Raw genomic sequence first — 21986 nt, forward strand, 5'->3', positions numbered from 1 at the left:
AAGAAGAGACCATATTCAACCAAATTCAAATAAGCACAGGCAGAGGCACGAATGGCCACTCCATTACTCCAGCAGGTTAGATCTTCATCCTCCATGCTGACACAGATTTGTGTCTTCATGGGGCTGCTTCTCGACCTCGCCTTCCTGAGCCACCATGGAGCTGTCTTACTTGTGATCGGCTAGGAAAATCACAAGGCAGGTGGTTCTTTATTCTCAATGTTGGAATATGCTAGGAAATGATCAGAAACCTGATTTCAAGGGGCAAGAGAGCCTCTAATGGTTTTAGGTGCAATGATCCACCTCAGTTTTTAGATCCAAGCACCATCAGATTGAACCTAGAAGCTCCCCATGCCATACAAGGTACTCCCTCCAGCCTTGTTGTCTATCTAGAGGAAGATGATGGCTCTAGGTGGAGATTGACTTATCTGTGCCTACCCATCATATCTTTATAATAAGAGGGGTCAATGCCCTTGTTAGCAGCCTAAGTCCCCACCATCAGAAATTATTCTCTATGATTTGTTGGTTGAAGAGAAGATAAAGATAAAATAAAGAGAAAATGGTTTAGGGTACTTGATTTTGCCATCCAATCTCCTTGAGAATATTGGACAGCTGAGATCGTAATGTGTATTTTAAAATAATCCAATTATGACACTAGCTTTTGGCCTGGTCAACTCAAAGCTTGTGCCAAAAATATATCTGCCCTACAAGTCAGTCACACATCCACATCTCTTTCAATATTTGTTTCTATAACATTAATTCATTATAATTCACGTGTGATGAGTATAATTGAAGTCCTTAATACATGCAATAATTGAGTGAATTATAATGAGATCAGAATATGGAGATTAGTTGCCTATAAACACGTATTGTAAACATTCGTATTTGAAGGATTCTTGAGAAGGGAAATTAAATGCATGGATAGAATATCGTTTCTTAGATACACTCATATGATGATTTCAGCTGATCGCATACCATTCGTGTGGAGACGTTAAGAAAAAATAGTGGGTGGTCTTTAGGAAAGAGTTCACTAAACTAATATGCAGAAATCCCTGAATGGTATTTTACATGTCATCAACAAATCTATTAGGTCAGATTGATCCTTGATTAATTAATCCACATGAGATATAGTTCACTAATAAGGCCAGCCCAATAAAGCTTATCGAGCAATTGGAGTTATTAACTAAACTTATACATGGGCCTAGAGGGTCACACAACCAAGGTTTTTGGAATTTAGTGGATATACTCAAAGTTCAATGGATTTTATTAGTTTTACTTTGAACAAAGGATTTTATGAAAATTTCCCCAAAAATTATTAACCGATTGGAACCTAACCAGCCTAAAAATAATGTGATTAAATACACATTTAATCATGTCATTGGGGGCTTAAACTTATGCAATGAAACTTAAAAATCCTCTTTTTCATAATATAGAAAAGACAAAATGAGAAATTGGTTGATCCATAGAGAGGCATTATCCAAGAAATATAAAATTTACTTTATGATGTTGATATATATATATAAATTTAGCACTTAGAGAAAATGCTTAAAAGGGAGTAAGAGGATATGAGATGAGATTGGAATTCAAGCTGATCAAATCCTTTTCCTGATGTTTTAGGTAACTTGAGGGATGAGCGAAGATGGTGATATGTGCTTGGGGCTTGATCCTCCTTGAAGGATCAAATGTAAAACATCAGGAGTGTACAATGGAAGGCTAATATAAAATGGATAGAATATAAATCATGATCCAGATGAAAAGAGAAGCATTACCTTTTCAAAAGATTTTTATATGTAATGATGATATCTCTTAATGCTGCCTCATAGAGCATGAATATTTCACCAATGCTTAGCATTTTGGCACAAAACAAGAAGGGAACAAGAAACTCATTATTACAATCCAAGTAATACAAGAAAATTTGACTTTAGAAACTGGATGTGTCCTTTCTGCCTTACTAAGGATGGGGCAAGTTTGAAGTATTTTCCCCCATCTTCATGATGTAATTTTAACAATCCAACTGTAAGTATAGGAAGAGGGAAAAAAGATGAAACTACCCATAAATATTCACATATCCAACAATTAGATCTCCATATTGTCAAGGTTTAAAAACTGTTGACTTATAGTTATTTGATTTCTTCTACTCTTCTCTATCCTCCAGCTGTCACTAGTACATTTAGATTTCTCATCTCCTGAATCACCCAAAAATAAGCACACAATCATCTCCATTGTTGGTTAGTCTGCTCCTTGAAAATCCGCATGTTTGCATGTTCTCTGTCTAATAATGATCTTAATCATTAGTAATTAATTAATAGTGAAATATACCTGATGAACGGTTGAACGGTTGAGGGAAGGCCACATGTCTAGATATGTTTTGATTATGGTCAGCATATAACAAAAAAATCAAGGTAATTTGTTTATTTTCATGCGCCACATCATTCGAATCACATGTGCATTTTTTTCCCAAAACATACACCTTTTTTTATTGGGCAACGCAGGCTCATGTGATTTTTTTTAAAGAAATGCATATCAATAATATTTTTCTCTCCCTTTACCACATTTCCCTGTGAGACTTAAATATAACGTATCAGTAGGTCATTATTGATATTTTTGGCCTTTCAAATTGTGAGGTCAAAATGACGTGGCCAATCATTTTATACATTATTGGTATATTTAATCAATCATTATAAACATGATTGGTAAACTCAGTCACTGACACGTGATATAATGACGCATAAAAACTGATTCAATTCTGAGAAAAGGGTAAAAAGCTATAATAAAGTTAAAACCATTATTTTTCAAACCGTAAATTCTATTTCTTAGTGTATCAAAATTTATAATTTTATAGAGAATTATGGAAGATCCATAAAAATTAATATATTTGTTTAATAAGTAAAAAAAAATATTCTCTAACTTGTAAAATTAATTTCTTCATGAAGTTGAAGTAAATTACACCAAAGGGTATTCTATCCATTTGATGTGTTATAACATGCAAATCTGAACATCTGGATGCAGATATTTATGATTACACATGATATTTCTACCAGAATTTGCATGTTATCATCATTCTCATTTGATGCCCATGCAAGTCAGTTTGAGTGGCATTCCTCTTTTTTTAATCCTTTAGTTGGGACGCAATGAAGAGAAAATTTGATTTCTAGCAGCAGAGTTCACAGAAAGAAGGGGAGACACAGCACTCTAAACTTTGCTTAGATACATCTAGAGCTCATACACCTGAAAGTCATGAAGATGTTCACTCAAGGAACTAAGAAATCATGGATTCAACCTATGCAAAGGTGGTCTTTTTTTTGGTATGTTCGTCATTTTTAGATCCATTGCCAAATAAATATTCTGCTATGAAATTGAGTTAGTAAACTTGCCAATCAAAGCCCTAACATTTCTCAACAGCCCGGTTTGTCATTATGACTTAGATCATCAAGATTGTGTCCTTTTGATAGTGAGCACATATTCTCTTATTCATACCCACCCCTTGATGAAACTCAAAATATTTATCAATTAATATGATATCTAAATTTTTATACTCTGAAATACCTATATATGTTCCAAAGCTTTGGGTATTTGAATTCTAAGTGACATATCACCATGTTTGTGTGCTCTTTACTCTAACTCTAGGCTTAGTGCCATGGGCGTATTGAGCCCTTCTTCTTAGACTGTCTTGGATTATTAGGTTCTTTTTGTGCATCCACATTAGCACACTATGACTAATTAACATTGTGCATGCCACAAAAGCATAATTGGCCAGAACTGGCTTGAGTCCTGTTGTGCTCACTCTCCATTGGCTGTACTGAATCCCCCTTTTTGCTTGTTATTATTTATTTTTAGTTAATCGATCCCTGAAACTATTTAATTCCAAAGAATAATTATCCTAAAAATCTATTTTACCCTTAGTCATATTATGAAAATTAATATGATTTGTTTAAATTAACTCTAGTAGATTTCTACTTTGTAACCCATGTACAATTCATACTAGAAAATGTAGAAATAATACTATGAACCAATTAATAAAAGAAACGTAATGTTTCTCTAAAATGAAGGCAGTATGAAACATAATTATGTTGAAATAAATTTAAAATGTGTCTAATTACATGCATAATATTAAACTGGTGGCTCACATATTTCCTTTTGTTTCTTTTGAAGTGAGTAATCTTCTTAAGGGCCATAGGGCCCCCCAGATCCTGAGAAACTCACCCATACGCCTAGTTATGCCACTCTAATCCACCCATTTTTTTACATACTTCTAAACAATAAGACACATTATATGCAAAAAATTACTCACATCCTGTAATTTCCATAATGGAAGTTTCTCCCTCACAATCCTTCGAAATTATAGCAATACTTTGAAGTAAAAGCCACAATTTCCCATACATATGAGATGACAACTGTGTAAAACTCGGACTTAATCCAGCCCACCCTATCCTCCATCAAATGGGAGAGGAAATTGGAGTTGGACTACTAGCATTCTGCAATGATCTCAAAAGTTTCACGAGCAGAAATAATGATCAAGTGCATGGTCATACTTTCTTTATCAATAAAAATTATTAATAAACTTTATTTCCATCAGATGTTTCATTTTCTGTAACATTTAATGCCTAACACAAAATTTAAGATACATAATATTCATTTGAGACCATTATTTCATCATGATGAATTCATTTTATTGGTAAAAATTTGGTCAAATTTGATATAGGGTTTTGTTACACTTATCCTCCAATTTATTTTTAAATTTAACTCAAAAAATAATAAATCATATAAACACTCGTTGTTAATAAACTTTATTATCATCAAATATAGTACATTAAAACACAAACATACTTTTCTGTCTCATCAAAAAATAAAATTGTGACAATTGTTACCATAACAAATCTGGGCATTTTATTTCCTGATAGGACGTATGTATGTCACAATTTTTATCTCGTTTAGTAAAAACATTCCATGATAGGACAATGACCAAGAGAAGGCCCAAGTTTCTAACAGTTCACAATACTCTACTTTTCCAAGTGTCTAACGGACTCATTGTGCTACTAATATTAGGCATCTTAAATATAATATGTGTAAAAAGTATTATTTTGTTTTTAAAATATCAGTAATAGTGAATGTTACTATTTTCCACACTTTAAATAAATATTGTAGTCCCTCTAATGGTATAAACTTTTGGAACATATCTTAATTGGATGTTTCAAAAAAATGTTTTTCCAGATTGATTTGTGTTTTGGTCTTGAAATTCAGACAAAATTTAAATTAAAATGTTTTATTATAATCAATGACATTTAATTCAATTAAAATTTCAATTTAATACGTCAAAAGTAAAAATATTAAATCTTGTAAGAGATGTTGATTACATGATACAAGTTGATGTTTGTGGACATAAGTTTAATTGATACATTATTAGTATTATTTTTTATATTTAATGTCTGTACAATTTAAATCTGAATTCATTTAATAAATTTAAACATACTTACAATTGGTTTTAAGGATATTTTATAGTCTCTTCATGTTTTGATCCTCATATTTAAAGACTTGGGGATAAGAGATGGATGGAATAAATTCAAAAAAGCCAAAACTTTATGTTTAGAGAGATGTACTTACAGGCTCCTGTGAGGGAATCTACATGACGGGTAATTAAGATAGGAGAGATAAGGGGAAAACAGATGGTGGTCTTCACCCTACTAGATGCATAAAGGCGTCTCTAGTAGGTTATATACTGGGAAATCAAGAAGACAACCATAAACTTCTTAAGCACCATTAATCATACTTATATTGTACTTGACTCACCCATAGTATAAAGAAACCTTCTCACTCAGTCACATATCATATCCCTCATCCATAAGCACAAGCATGTTTTGTTGGGCTTAATGAACGTATGAAAACTTATGACAATATCCATTTCAGAATGAGAAAATTTTGAATTTATAATGTCTATTGTCACCCCTAAACTAAAATCTTGTTATTATTCCTTAGAATTACTCAACATTACTACATCCCTTTTGATGTGCTCTGTCTCATCGACACCTAGTGCATGATGCCATGTGAGTGGAACTCACATAACATCATGTGAGTGGGATTACCCTAGGCTTTTGGATTGAGTTGTTTCTCATTGGAGATTTAACCTGCATATTTACATTTAGTGAACACCAAAAAGGACAACTCCCAAAGGCTAAATCCATGGGGACATTCAGTGACTTTATATGTCAAGGAGCACAAGTTAAGTCACCTACTAATGGAAAAATTTGGACATGGTGCCAAAAGCCTCAAGCTGGTACGGGTACCTGTGAGCATCTTGATAGTTTATTTACTAACAGCATTGCGTTGATGAAATGTTGTGACATAGTTACGCCTCTACCTCATTATTAATCTGATCATTTAATGATCCCCCTAACCCCATACACATGACAAACGTTATGACATATGTTCCCTAGACTTCTAGATTCATGACACACCGCCTGGTCATAGACAATGAGGGTTGAGCTTGAAGCTTTTCTTAGATTTGTGCACCACCATTGGCATGAAGAAATTGTTACTTCGTCTAAGGAGAACTTCAGGTATCGCTGAGGAATCACAAACTCCATATAAAATGGTATAATAATATTATTTGAGGACATGGACTGATAGATAGACACCCTAAAAACAAATCAAGCCATGGTTACACACCAACTTTAAGACAACTTTACGCACACATATTAGAAGTATGAGACAAAGATTCATGCCCAGTTTGATGAGGCCCAAAGATAGCAAGAGATATGTTATCACCTGGGCTAGACAGGGTGATAGAAAAATATGTGATTCTTTTGCACCTTAATCTAACATAGATCTACAAATTATTACATGTTCCTATAAGAGACATATTATTAAGATCCAGATTTTTCGGCAACAGTTAGTATTGATTACTTTCCCTTATTATCTTAGAGTCAATAGCAATGACAAAAACTAGTTTATCCTCAATGCACACCTGGTGACAAACCAAGAAAACATTACTCTCATGACCGTTTATGCATGTATAGATCAAGAGTGTGGTCTTCTTACTTAGTAGGTACAAGGCCCTAGGGTCTGATGGGTTCTCTGAGAACTTCTTTATAGCTTGGTGGGGTATTACAATCACTGACTTAGTGCATTCTATAAGCAAAAATTCATTTTGAAAACTTTACTTTGAAATTGGAAATCCACTTTCACATTCTTATCCTTAAAGTGGATAACATAGTTTCTTTTGTAGACATTCTTACCGTCATATTTTTAATTATGCCACAGCTTTATCTATGATCATTACCGATTGACTTGGGAATTTCCTTAATGGACTCATCTCTCTTAAGGTGTACAATTCTACTCAGAGTCAAAACATTCATGATAATATTATGTTACTTCACGAACTAGCATAATCATCAGATTTAGAGATGGTCGTGCGGTGCGGTGCGAAAATTCGCACCGTGTGTGCAAATTTTCGCACGCCCAAAATGTCCTGTGCGGTGTGCGGTGCGCTTTTGTGCGGAAAAGCGCACCGCACAGCCCACTAAATTCGCACAAGTCGAAGGGCGTCGCCCAGACGGTGGCGCTGGAGAAGACAGTGCCCGCAAAGGCGGTGAACGCGGCCAAAGGAGGGGTGGAGAGAAGGCGGCGGTCGGCGAGCGGCGGGCGGCGAAAGGGGGGTGTGTGTGTGTGGGGGCGGTGGCTGGGGGAGGAGGGCGGAGGGGATCAGGGCGGCGGGTAGAGGGGGGCAGGCGGCGGCAGAGGTGGGGAGGGTGCGGCGGGGCCGGGGTGGGGAGGGCACAGCGGGGCCGGGGAGGGGGGGGGTGGGGCGCGCGTAGACATCGACACACTCCGGTGGGAAGATCCGGTGGTTTTGATCTTGTGATGACTCTCGGCCGCGCAGACGAGGTACAGAGCTTTGATCAGAAGCAATCCCGCCATGAGAAGATGAATTTTGTGCGTGAAAGGTTTGTTCTTGAAGAAGCAGAGGTAGATCCATAGCCCAATCCCTCATAGGCGATCGCGAAGATGGAGAAGATCGTTGGAAGGCTGGATTGGCCGATGGAGAGGTAATCCCTCGGTCCGCCTGGCGCGCCGTTGTACATCTCCATGCACACCGACATCGACACGCTCACCCCGCGCGCGCAGCTGACGAAGAAGAGATTGTACTCATCGGGATGCATGGTTGGGAAAGTTTTGTTGAAAGAGGGCGGATTTCCGGCCAGATCGGTGAATTTGAGGAGAAGATTGATGTATTTTCTTGAGAAGGGGGAATTCGCACAACAGCACCGCACTTACGCCCAACCGCACGAGCAGGATTCGTTCGCACGGTTTGGACCATGTCTAATCAGATTACCACATTTGTAGATTGAGCGTTATCATTCAACTTGATATGGAAAACACCTTAAATAGAATGAAATGTAATTTTCTTAGTGAAGTGTTAATTTTCTGGTGGCATGTTCTGTCAAGCTATCCCTATTCCATCTCAATCGCTGTCGAGCTATCTCGCGGTGTCTTTTTTCTGATTTTTTTGTCCCTATATCTCTCGCTCTCACCGGCTCTCGCTATCAGTCCGCGGCTCTCTCTGTCTCTCACTCTCACTACATTGATCTCACTCCATGGCTTTCTCCCTATTTTTTTGCCTTCCCTCTCGCTCTCACTCCGTGGCTCTCTATCTAATTTATTACTTCCTCCCTTTTTTTTTGGCTCTCTCTCTCTCTCTTGGCTCTTTCATTTTCTGTTGCTCTCTCTCTCTCTCTCGCGGTCGATCGATCGATCTCTACAGGTGACTCACCCTTGGTCGTTTGGTTCGCTCTGTGCGAATTGTGCATTCTGTTTGGGTAGCTGAACAGAACAAAATTCAATTCGCACAGAACTTCACACAGACCCCTGTGCGGTTTGTTTTGTATGAATTGTGCAAATTTTTTTGAAGTTTTTTAAGGAAAAAAACAATTCTTCCCTCTCTGTGTCAAAATCTCAGTCTCTCGGTCTCTCACTCTCTCTTTAGCCCGTCCTCGATTGCCTGAAGTTGACTACCCTAATCCCGTATCTCACCGTCTCTGTACTCTCTATTCTCCACTCTCAAGTCTCAACCTACAGTCTGTATGGTTTTCGTCAGTACTTGGCAGACTCGCTACTTCGGCGTCGAATTCGACTGAGGAGCATAGGAAGTAGAGTTTTTCGGATTGCCACATTTTTGGTAAGTTTTTTTTGTTTTAATTTCAGTTCATATTAGATTATCTCTTTCTGGGTTTTTACTATCTCTCAAATTCTGCTTGATGGGTCATAATCTCTTGCGTTTGTTACCATCTTGCGTAGAGCATTTGATTCACTGTAATAGTTCATGCGGAAGAGTAGAATTTGTGAACCAATGTGACAAGTTCATTCCTCATAGGTCAATTTTTTGTCCTATAAATCGTGTCATTTTGTGAACAATGTAGTCGTATTGGTAGAGAATATGTTATTCTTCGTATCTCGATCTAAGTTTAAAGCTGAGAAGTTGTTTACTTACTTTGGGAATTAGAGTTTCTTGGGGCAAAATAATGCATGTGGGAGAGTAGAATTGTGAACCAATATCCCTATTTTTTTTTTTGTTCAATAGTTTGTTGTATGCATCGTATCATTTTATAAAAACCGTGAAGTTTTTCGGAATAAAAATGATAAAAGTACAGGTCCTCAAAGTACTGATACTCACAACCTTTATTTCTATGGTAATTGTTTAATTTGTTTACAGATAGTACTGCTACGTTCGTCGGAGCAAAGTGTTACCATTAACGTCTGTTGACTCTATTTCAGAAGCAAAGGAATCTCGATCTAAGCTTGGAGCTGAGAAGTCTCAACCTACAGTCTGTACGATTTTCATTGGCACTCGGCAGACTCGATGCTCCGGTGCCAAATTCGGCTGCGGAGCATAGGAAGAAGAGTTTTTTGGATTGCTACGTCTTTGGTAAGTTATTTTTATTTTAATTTCAGTTCGTGTTAATTTTTCTTGCTTTGATCTATCTTCTTTCTCTACGTTGATGTCTCTCTCTCTCTCTGGCCGAGTTAATTTTTGGTTGCATTGATCATTGCCTGGAAACATTGTCTTACTGATACAAGAAGGATATTCTTCCACAAAAAATTATGTGAAGTTTGTCATCACCTCTATCCTGGTGTGATAATTTTACTGAAGCCATTTTCGGATTTCTTCTCATGTTCAGACTCCCTCAAGAGAGCGTCTTTAGTCATTAAGGAGCTCCTAAGGAATGTAATTTTCTCCAATGGATCGGTGCTCACTATGCCCAATTTTGGATCCTCGACCACTACATTAGGGATATTAATTTCCCAAAATTTATCTTTCCGCATTGAGCGGGAATTTCATTTCCTCATGAGCAAGGTCAGAAAAGGGAGAGATCAATATGAATAACTTCACAAGGATCCATAGAGGTCTTCAAAAAGGTTCATTGCCAGTTTTTTATGCTGCTTTTCTTTGGTTTCAACTTCCCAAAAGGAATTGGCTTGAGCTTTATAGGGCACGTCAAGTGTGATTTGAGCTCCATTTGTAGCACACATGTAAACTTCTAGAGAGTCCCCTCTCTAGAAAAGATATACACCCTTCTAAAAAGTTGGAAGCATTTATAAGCTTCTATAAGGGTCTAGAATACTTTGTGCATCTGTAGAACATTTCAGAGGTCATATAATAATCCAGGAGACTCTACAATATCAAAGAAGAAGCTTACTGATGACATGGTTCTAACTGAGGTTATTCTTATTTTTTTTGTCCATGTGATGACCTTGATCTCATATTCTATTTGTTCAATCAGTGATAGACCTCTATTCGAAAAGTTTAATGTTCTCCAATCTGTTTCTGGGTTTGGTTTACTCTCCCTGTACTTTTGGCTGTTTCTTGAGCTTTGTAGGATTCATGTTTTAGACTCCAAGTCAGGATGTAAATTTTTTGATTTTAGTTTTGAGGGCCTTACTTTAGCCAATGATGAAAATTAACTTTAATAAGAAGATAAATTTAATCTTTGATAGACTAATATGAAAGTTATTTTCACCCATCAAGAACTTCATAAGCACTCGCTGGGATTTGGTAATATATCTAAAGCATTAAGATTGGAAGAAAATTAATAATTGCATGAAATGAGCCTTTCTATTATTCTTTTGTGTCTATCTAATGGGGTGTTGAATGGGATAAAAAGAAAGCTTCTCTAGATTTATGGTCTTTGTTTAAGTCAATGTCTAGGACTATAAGTCTTACTGGAAAGCATTGTTTGATGCAAAAAAACTATCATGTAGATAGTGTCTAATGGAGTTTCCATCAGATATTGTGAAGATTTACCTATATCGTCACCTACATAATGAAAGTTGATGTCAAAATAGCTGAGCTGAATTGAGCTCATCCATTGTTTTATTAATTAACCCCTTTGTACAAACATTTCTATGAGGCTTTTCTTTATGATGAAAACTCCCTTCGTACCCCATTTAATTACTATACATGACATGAAAAACGACCCTACTATCCAAGGACATTTTAGATAAGGAACTCAAATGTGGAAAAATAGAGCAGCCTTATAATCACTTGTCATTCCTTGACTGCTGTATTGAACTATCAGTTTATTGACACATTGAGAACTCTATTATTGATCCTTGCCTTGGTGGACAAAAATTATGATGATGGTGATGGAGAATTCCTTCATTTTTTCATCATGCAGATTAGTTTTCCAACACACGATGCCGGCGACAAAGATGGAAGAAGACCGCGAGCTAGATGCGAGAATCCTCTAGAATTCTTGTTGAAAACTAATCCTCCATCCAATGTCAAGAGTACTCTATAATTACTGTGCCTTGGATGATTGTTCACTCAAATTTCTCGCATATTTGGATCTATCTTTTTGGAATTTAACTGAGTCGTGACTATTTTCCATTTTTAATAATGCTTTTTTCATTAGCACGGTGTCGATCACGTTGAAAGCACCAATCTCACACATAGTTGGCATAGTGGGTAAGTTGCATCTTTTTCTCTTTTGGAGGACCTTAGCTGTATTTGTTTGCCGGATGATTTGGTTATATTTTCTCTGAATTATATTTTCCTGTTTGTCGGCCTGTTCTGCTTTTTCCTGCTAGGGTTTGCTTCCCTTTTAAACTAGTACCAGAGCCTGCATATTTTATGTATTATAAGGCTTTTTTTTTCTAAAAATGAGTTTTTCTTGAGGTCTTCCTTTTCATTCTTGACAACACTTGATAGTTTGGAGGAATGCGGCCGTTACTTGGAGACAATAAAGGTTTATGAGAACAAATCTGATGATATTATCCAAGAATAGATGGATACAGACTATTTGTCTCGGGTAATCAATCATCTGCAATCTCGTTTTAAACTGATTTATTTTAATAAGCATCTCAATTGTCCTCGTGTCCTTTCAAATTTATGAACACTGCTTTTTCCTAACCATTCTACCAATTTTAAATGTAATCTATTTTTGGCATTTCAAACTAACTTTAATGAATTTGGAAGCTAACGCATGCGCTGACATCCATCAGGCATGTCAACAAGGCTGACGTTATCACACTTGGGTCTACATTTGGGGTAACCACCAAATCCTGTCTTTTTTTCCCCTTCTTGTCCTAGTGGGCATTAAATTTTCTCCACCCTCTCGAGACTATCCCTCATCTCTTGATACAAGCTAATGTCATTGATTACCTCGAACAAGCTTCATTTAAAGCATCCTAAAAAATTTGGATAAAATTGAGACATTTTGAGGACTGTGGTTTCCCGTAATATTTTATTGCAAGTTAGAATGTGTTCTTTGTCAAAACCCAGGTCATTGCTTAAAGTTTTTGTAATATCTTTTAGACTGGTTCTGTAATCTCTTGGAATATCTAATGGCAAGTTTGAATGTGGTCTTCATTCAAATTTGAATCTTACGCCTTTTATTTTCTCAACATTTATCTTTAAAATTCTTTCTAAAGTTATCAATTTGAGCATCTATATGGACCGCTCATATTTTAGAGTTTGGATATGGAAGAACTTAAAATTTACTACGGTCATTTTCGGATAGAAAACTTTTGATTTATCAGGGGGAGCTTATGTCGGATTCTTCATTGTTCAAACTCCCAAATAGATGAGAAACGGCGGATTAAAATGGCCCTTGATGTGGTAAGATAAACTTTCAGAAAACTAATTATTTCTCTCTCTCTGTCTCCTCTTTTCCTCTGCCATTTTCTCTCTACCTCCCTCTCTCCCATTTTCTCTCTCTCTCTACCTCATCTCCCCTCCGTTCTCTCTCTATTTCCTCTTTTCCTCTCTCTGTCTGCCATTGTCTCTCTCTACCTCGCTCTCTCCCTTCCATTCTCTCTTTACATCCTCTCTCCCATCCTCTCTCTCTACGACCTCTCTCTCCCATTCTCTCTCTCTACGACCTCTCTCTCTCATTCTCTCTCAACCTCTCTCTCTCCCATTCTCTCTACCTCCCTCTCTCTCCCTTTCTCTCTCGCTCTCCTGCTCTCTCTGTCTCTCTGTTTCTCCCTCTCTCTCCCTGTCCCTCTCTCTCTCTCTCCCTGTCTCTTTCTCACTCTCTCTCTCTCTCTCTGCCTTTCTCTCTATCTCAACCATCTATTTTGTTTCTCTGATTCAGATTCTAGATGGGCAAAGAAATCGGAGTTTGATGATATCAAGCAAGAATCATGACACCAATTGGGTCGGAGATTGCCAAAAAACGTGTTCCTTCTATGGCTCAAGGATGAGCTGCCACAGGCACAAAACAGTTCTCTAAGCGTGAGAAAGAGTTGAGAGCCACAGATCTGTACTGCGGTAAGTGAATCAAGGGCGTATACCTCAGGAACAATATCCAGTTTCCCAATCTCAACTGTTTTTGCCATTGTGGAGAACAAGAGAATCGCCATATCTTATCAAGATGTTTAAGGGTCTCTCTCTCTCTCTCTCTGAGTCACAGAAATCAAGATCTTTTATCCAAGATGCTTGATGGAGAGATAAGTTACTTTTAATAAATTGTGGACATAATTTATCTGTTTGTAGGTTTCAATGTCAATGGCAACTTGGATGACAAAGAGACCATTATTTAACACACGATGTCTACACCTATATCCAAATGTCATCATCAGTGTCCAGATATGAGGATCCAATCAATCGTTTCATTGACTGCATCAATTCGTAACTGATTTGCCCATGATTCTATGGAGGGTCCAGCAGTATGACTACTAGTCTCTAGGGCACCCCCCTTTTAGACAACCAAATCTGGGTTAGCTATTCTAAACTGGATCTGGACCGGTCTTATGCGTTTCTAAACCAACTTGGAATGGGCAAGCCAACCCAAGGGCCCATCTCCAAGCGCTCTCACATCAGCTGACACAATGTGCCGCCGCCGCCACTGCCACCGATCACTGGAAAAGTTAAATCAGGTGTTTTATGGACTAAAAATTGCATAAATTAATGACAAATACCAAAAATATTATTATTAAAATCTAATCATTCCACCCTCTAATTAAATTCTAGAATATTATCAAAGTACACAAATTTTCATTTAAGTCATTTTTAATAAAATTAATTCTTCAAAATCTGTAAAATCCATTAATTCCGTTCTTTTAATACCAAATGAATTCAGTAAAATCATCTAAACTTTTTTTAGTAATTTTTCTTGAGTTTTCGTTAAAACTACATCCTGAATTATATAACATCTCCAAAAGTAATACAAAAGCCCCCAAAATTTTATTTTACATTTTACTCCATTTTTTTTTGTCCAAACCTCAAGATAATTCTGAAATTGAAGTCTTATCTCCCTATAGATTTCCCTATATATTACAGAGTATATATATATATATATAATATTTGTTCTTAAGTCTAAGTTAAAACAATGACATAAACCCCTGACATATCAGGTACGATTAGACTATAAATGCCATTATCACTGGATTCAATGACTGTTAGATTTGTAGTGATAGATTTTCTACTGAAGATGGTGTGTTGTGATATGATATATAATTTTTCATTATGTTAACCACAAGTTCAATTATACATTTGGCACATGAAGACTATATTAAATTTAATTAGAAGTGATGTGTTTATACTTTTGATTCATGTCTCAACAAATAAATAACCCTTAAATATATTATAAATTAAAATATTTTTAGTATAACGTACTTTGGTAGATGCATGACAATTTTGTGCAATTTTGGAACAATTTTATGCAATTTTTGAACAATTTTGTGCAATTTTTGGCTCCACCTGTGAATTTTGTTCCCTTTGTGCAAATTTTGTTCGGTTTGTACGAATTGTTCTAATTGTGTGAATTGTTCTAATTTTGCCAGTTGTTCCAGCTGTGCACATTGTTCTAATTATGCGAGATGTTCCTCTTTGTGTGAATTTGCGAAAATTGATCTAATTGTGCAAATTGTTCGATTTGTACGAATTGTGCGAATTTTGTTCGGTTTGTGAGAATAGTTCGAACATCTGTTCTTATTTTCGCAAAAAAAAGGAACAGAACAACGAGCAGACCCTTGTGCGGTTCTTCTGTGCAAAGTTTTTGTTCGTTTTAAACGAACAGAACAGAATGACGATGTCTACGGGTGAGGTATGACGTTCTGTAACAACGGGGCCATATTATTTTTACATGATGGCGCCATCATTTCTTACATGATGGAAGAGAGTGATAGTGAGTAGAGGCCTAGGCCCTAGAGGGGCAGGGGGAGAGAAAGAGAGACCCAGTGATCGATACATATATATCAGAGAGAGAGAGAGAGAGAGAGAGAGAGAGAGAGAGAGAGAGAGAGAGAGAGAGAGAGAGAGAGAGAGAGAGAGAGAGAGAGAGAGAGAGAGAGAGAGAGAGAGAGAGAGAGAGAGAGAGAGAGAGAGTCAAAGAGAGTTTGAGAGCGAGACAGTGAGGAGGGAAAAAGGTAAGAGAGAGATAGAGGGAGAGAGAAAGAAAGGGACATTAAGCGAGGGGGAGAGATGCGAAAGAGAAAGACAATGAGACCGAGATAATAAGAGAGAATGCGAACATGAGAGAGAGAATGATAAAGATATCCATAAAGAGAGAGAAAGAGAGACAGAATAGAAGAGAAGAGAGAGTGAGAGTAAAGGAGGGCAAGAGAGACAGAGGGAAGAGGGAGAGAGAAAAAGAGACGAACGGAGAGAGAGAGAGAGAGAGAGAGAGAGAGAGAGAGAGAGAGAGAGAGAGAGAGAGAGAGAGAGAGAGAGAGAGAGAGAGAGAGAGAGAGAGAGAGAGAGAGAGAGAGAGAGAGAAAGGGAGTGAAAGAGATAGACGTAAAGACACCGAGACAGAAAGTGAGACAGAGATTGAGAGAGAAGGACAACGAGAACGAGAGATCAGAGGGAGAGAGGGAAGTATGCATAACAAAGGGAAGACCAACAAGCAACGATAAGGGAGAACAAAGATGAAAGAGAGGGACTTGAGAAACGACAGAACAGAGACAAAAGCGAGGAACCTTGGGAAGAAACAAAAAAACAAAAAAACATGTGATAGAGGAGGAATAGGGCACGGCAAAAGAAGAAACGGTTTGTCTCCATCGCTCTTACGCTCTCGCTGTCTGTCTCGTATCTCCATCGTTCAAACTCCCTCGCTGTCTCTTCCTGTATCTCCATCCCTCTTTCTCTCTCCTTCTCCCTCCGTGGTTCTCTACTTTTTATTTTTTCTCTCACTCTCTCTTCATCTCAGTCGCTCTACAGCTATCTGGCTCTGTTTTTTTTCTGTGTCTGTTGGTCTCTCTCTCTCTCTATCTCTCTCTGTTTCTTTGTCTCTCTCTCTCTCTCTCTTTCTCTCTCTCTCTCTCTCCGTATCACGATCCCACTCACTCTATCTCTGTATCCCGATCTCAGTCGCTCTCTCACTGCCTCTCTCTTCATCTCAGTCGCTCTACAGCTATTTGGCTGTCTTTTTTCTGTGTCTCTTGGTCTCTCTCTTTCTTTCTCTCTCTCTCACTCTCAATCTCTATCTCTCTCTCTGTCTCTCTATCTCTCTCCGTGTCTCTCTGTCTCTCTCTCTCTCTCTCTCTCCGTATCACGATCCCACTCACTCTATCTCTGTATCCCGACCTCAGTCGCTCTCTCACTCCCTATCTCTTCATCTTAGTCGCTCTACAGCTACTGGCTGTCTTTTTTCAGTGTCTCTTGGTCGCTCACTCTTTCTTTCTCTCTCTCACACACACTCTCTCTCTATCTCTATCACTCTGTCTGTCTCTCTGTCTCTCTCTCTTTCTTTCTCTCTCCGTATCACGATCCCACTCACTCTATCTCTGTATCCCGATCTCAGTCGCTCTCTCACTCCCTATTGTTAAGGAAACGTGAGATGCCCGTAACCAAGAAGATAGAAGTGGAGAAGAAGAAAGAAGAAGGTAGAGGGGCTATCTCACGATCCTAACTCAAAAAGCCATTCAGGCTGAATCACGAACAGAAAATAGAGAGGGATTAGAGGATAGACAGGGCGACGGGCGGAGCCGCCGCCCTGGGAGACACAGTGGAAAGAAAAGCCTCACTTGATCTATTGTATTACATAGTTATTTATAGGCCCCAATGTGACCGTTGTCTATCCTCTGTTGAGAAATAGCAGGAGTCGACCGTTGCGCCGCTATTTTGAAATAGCGGCAGTCGACCGTTGTCAGCGGAGTCGACCGTTTTCCCGTCTCTTTAAACTGGTGCATTCTTATCTCCTTAACACCTATCTCTTCATCTCAGTCGCTCTACAGCTATCTTGCTGTCTTTTTTCAGTGTCTCTTGGTCGCTCTCTCTCTTTCTCTCTCTATCTCTCTCTGTCTCTCTCTCTCCGTATCCCGATCCCACTCACTCTATCTCTGCATCCCGATCTCAGTCGCTCTCTCACTCCCTCTCTCTTCATCTCAGTCACTCTACAGCTATCTGGCTGTCTTTTTTCTGTCTCTTGGTCGCTCTCTCTCTTTCTCTCTCTCTCTCTCTCTCTTTCTCTTTCTCTCTCTCTGTATCCTGATCCCACTCACTCTATCTCTGTATCCCGATCTCAGTCGCTCTCTCACTCCCTCTCTCTTTATCTCAGTCGCTCTACAGCTATCTGGCTGTCTTCTCTCTCTCTCTCTCTTTCTCTCTCTCTCTCTCTCTCTCTCTGGCTCTCTGTCGCTCTCTCTCTTTCTCTCTCTCTGTATCCTGATCCCACTCACTCTATCTCTGTATCCCGATCTCAGTCGCTCTCTCACTCCCTCTCTCTTTATCTCAGTCGCTCTACAGCTATCTGGCTGTCTTCTCTCTCTCTCTCTCTCTCTCTCTCTCTCTCTCTATCTCTCTCTGGCTCTCTGTCGCTCTCTCTCTTTCTCTCTCTCTATCTCTCCGTATCCCGTTCCCACACTCTATCTCTGTATCCCGATCTCAGTCGCTCTCTCACTCCCTCTCTCTTTATCTCAGTCGCTCTACAGCTATCTGGCTCTGTCTTCTCTCTTTCTTTCTCTCTCTCTCTCTCTCTCTCTCTGGCTCTTTGTCGCTCTCTCTCTTTCTCTCGCTCCATCTCTCCGTATCCCTATCCCACACTCTATCTCAGTCGCTCTCTCACTCCCTCTCTCTTCATCTCAGTCGCTCTACAGCTATCTGGCTGTCTTTTCTCTGTCTCTCTGTTCTCTCTCTCTCTCGCTCTGTTATTCTGTTTCTCCCGTTGTCCTGCAGAGTGCGACGCCGTCCTACCTGCAGACTGCGAGCAGGTTTTCACTTCCGTAGGCCTTTAAATAGGGGTATTGGAATGGAAAGGTAAGTTTGCTTACTGTTTTTTTCATCGATGCAGGAGCGGTAAAAAATCCCAGTGAGGAGACTGCCTGGGAGGCCAACACACCATTGGCGACAAACAGTGAGATATTAAGGCGCATCCTACCGGACATAGAAGAGAATGAAGTCTGTGCAACGGCCGCGAGAGGTAGTAGTATGATATTTTTCTCGTTTGCTTTGGGCACAGCTCTCTCGTTTGTCATCTGATCTCTGGGCTTCTACATTTTTATTTCTCTTTTTTTTGGGGTTTGAACTGGTGAATGGGCACCAGATCTCTTTTCTTCAGTTTTTCTGTCTACATTGCAATCGCACTGGCTCTTTTATCTCTATTGCAATGTATCGAGAAAAACTGAAGTAAAGAGATCGGGTGCCCATTCACCAGTTCAAACCCCAAAAAAAAGAATTTAAAAATTTAGAAACCCAGAGATCAAGTGACAAACGAGAGGAATGTGACGGCACTCCTGCAACTTTCGAAAGCCCTAGTGAGCCGCGTCGCCCTCTCATTCTAAATTGTCATGAAAGAAACCGTAAGCAAAACTTACCCTTCCATTCCACGACCCCGATTTAAAGGCCCACAGAGCGCGAGAGACAGAAAAGAGAGGGAGAGACAAACGGGGAGCGAGAGCGTTTCAATATCATAGTTTTTTACTGATTTAGGGTGTCAGCCGTGTTGATCCATATGGGTTTGTTTCGTCAAGTTTGGAAATCGTAAATTAAAAAATATTCTTCTGTCTGCCTCTGTATCTCCATCGCTCTTACTCTCTCCCTCTCTCTCCGTGGCTCTCTGTTTCTTCTTTCCTTCTCCATCTCAATCGCTATCAACCTATCTTGCTATATCTTTTTTCTGACTCGCCTTGTCCCCAATATATATATCTCTCTCCTCTCGATCTAACCCACACTCGCCCTTAATCCGTGGCTTTCTCTTTATCTTTTCGCTCTCTGTCGCTCTCACTTACTCGTTCTCACTCCGTGGCTGTCCTTTTTTTTTCGCTCTCTCTCCCTCTCACTCCGTGGCGCTCTGTTTAATTTTTTGCTTTCTCTCAATTTTTTTTGCTCGCACTCTCTCTTTCACTATTTGTCGCTCTCCGTGCCTCCTCTTTTCGTTGCTCGCTCTTACCCTCGACCTCTAAGGGCGAGACAGTCACGGGCGACGTTCTGAAATTCCAGTGACGATGACACGAAGATAGAGGAGGGTCCGAGACCGGTGAGGTGATATGATGGCATCATTGATTTCAAAAGGGAAAATACTACGAAAGAGAATGAACTTTCGTTTTTGTCTAAAAAATAGCATGAACTTTCATGCTACGAACTTTCATGCTTGTCTAAAAAATAGCATGAGCTAATAAGAAGACGCCACTTGGCGTCTTTTCTTATTTTTTGTCAGCCATGGTCAACTGCTGACGTGGTAGCCACCGTGGCAGCCAGCTGGACTCCACTGTGGCATCCACGTCAGCAGCCACCGCCGACTCCGCCCGTCTCCACCGCCTGCTACCCCCTTCCCCGCCGCACCACCGCCTGCTCCCCCCTTCCCCGCCGCTCCGCCACCCCCTCCCCCATTCCCCGCCGCTGCCCCGCCTGCATCGGCGGTGGAGACGGGAGGCGTCGGCGGCGGCTGCTGACGTGGATGCCACCGTGGAGTCCACCTGGCTGCCACGGTGGCTACCACGTCAGCAGTTGACCATGGCTGACAAAAAATAAGAAAAGACGCCAAGTGGCGTCTTCTTATTGGCCCATGCTATTTTTTAGACAAGCATGAAAGTTAATGCTATTTTTTAGACAAAAACGAAAGTTCATGCGGTATTTTCCCATTTCAAAATGATGAAAGAGAGAGAAAGGGGGAAGAGGGGCTGGGAGAGAGAGAGAGAGACCTAGTCACCGAGCTAGAGGGATAGAAATAGAGGGATGGAAAGGAAAAGATAGCGAGAGAGAAATAAAGGGAGAGAGAAAGAAACAGACACGAAGCGCGCGCGCGCAAGAGAGAGAGAGAGATAGAAAACGAGAGCGACAAACAAGCCCAGACAAAGAGAGAGAGTGAGAACCCGAGAGAGAGCGAGTAAAATATCGCTAAAGAGAGAGAAAGAGAGACAGAGAGTCCGAAAAGTAGTGAAGAAAAAGAGAGCTTAGCGGAGGGAAAGAGAAACAGAGGGAAGAGGGAGAAATAGAGACACATATATATATAGATAGAGAGAGAGAGAGAGAGAGAGAGAGAACGGGAGTTAAAGGGAGAGACAAAAAGATAGCTCTCACTGTCGCTCTCTCTGTTGCTCTCGCTCGCTCTATCTCTATCCCTCGGTCTCTCGGTCTCTCTCTCTCTATCAATAGAGCGAAGGCAACTTATACGGCAACTATTACGGCGGCCCGACTTGTTTGACCGAAAGGCTGAAGGAACTCAACCCCATTCTTGCGCCTCCTTTTCTGGGCGAAGGTAAAGTTTGTGCTCAGGACTTCAAGTGGCCACCCATAGTCTTTTTTGTCTTTTTTCTGAGTTTGTTCGCGCGGTTTTTTTTTTTTTTTTTGGTGCAAGTGATTGATGGGTTCGATATATGATATGTTTTTGGCTCGATTTTCGTGCGGAATGCATGCATTTTAGTTGTCTGTCTCAGTATCTCCATCGCTCTTAGTCCCTCGCTGTCTGCCACTGTATCTCCATCGCTCTTAGTCCCTTGCTGCCTGCAAAGAATATCTCCATCGTTCTTACTTTCCTGCTGTCTGTCGCAGTATCTGTTGAGAATGCGTGCGCCTCGTGTGCAAAGAAAGAAGGAAGAAAATAATGGAGGAAGAAGAGAAGGAAAAGGTGGCAAGAAGAAGAAAGACGAGGCCGTTAAGATCGTTGTGTTTCCGCAAAAATAAATCCACTTGTTTGTTCTAATTTATGGTAGCTTAATGTTATAACTATATGTAATTTATAAACTAATCAAACGATCCTAGCCGTTATAACAGGCTGTAACGGCTATATCATTTAAAATCCTAACCGTCTATCTGTTTTCCTGTCTGCATGGAATCCTAGCCGTCTATCTTTTATCCTATCTATGTTAAATCCTGGCCGTCTATCTGTTCCTATATTTAATCCTATTTTCTAAGTCTCTTAACGAGTATAGGGTAAGTGTTCGTTTATTACTAGACTACTCTTATTAATGTCCCTATTGGCTGGCGCTTCCCTGACGTGGCTTGAGTGACGAGTAAAACTCCACTTCATTAGTATCCCCGTCGCTCCTAGACATTTGCTGTCTGTGTGTGTAACTCCATGGTTCTTACATGCTCGCCGTATGTCTGTAACTCC

General features: G+C 39.6%; 1 protein-coding gene across 1 annotated transcript; it reads left to right on the forward strand.

The window, feature by feature from the left end:
• Positions 1-7998: 7998 nt before the first annotated feature.
• Positions 7999-20000, forward strand: LOC144707114 (uncharacterized). Its single transcript, XM_078580234.1, has 3 exons — positions 7999-8039; positions 17535-18645; positions 18726-20000. The coding sequence occupies exons 1-3, from the start codon at positions 7999-8001 to the stop codon at positions 18732-18734; spliced, it is 1161 nt and encodes a 386-aa protein (XP_078436360.1). The 3' UTR covers positions 18735-20000.
• The last annotated feature ends 1986 nt before the right edge of the window (positions 20001-21986 follow it).

The sequence above is a fragment of the Wolffia australiana genome, chromosome 8 (genome assembly GCF_029677425.1).
Source record: "Wolffia australiana isolate 7733 chromosome 8, ASM2967742v1".
Classification (NCBI taxonomy): Eukaryota; Viridiplantae; Streptophyta; class Magnoliopsida; order Alismatales; family Araceae; genus Wolffia; species Wolffia australiana.

Excerpts from the sequence above, each read along its gene's own strand:
- LOC144707114 (XM_078580234.1), top strand. The coding sequence starts at position 7,999 with ATGGAGAAGATCGTTGGAAGGCTGGATTGGCCGATGGAGAG. Across the intron at positions 8,040-17,534 it reads CTGGATTGGCCGATGGAGAG|GAGTCGACCGTTGCGCCGCT; the intron begins GTAATCCCTCGG and ends GAGAAATAGCAG.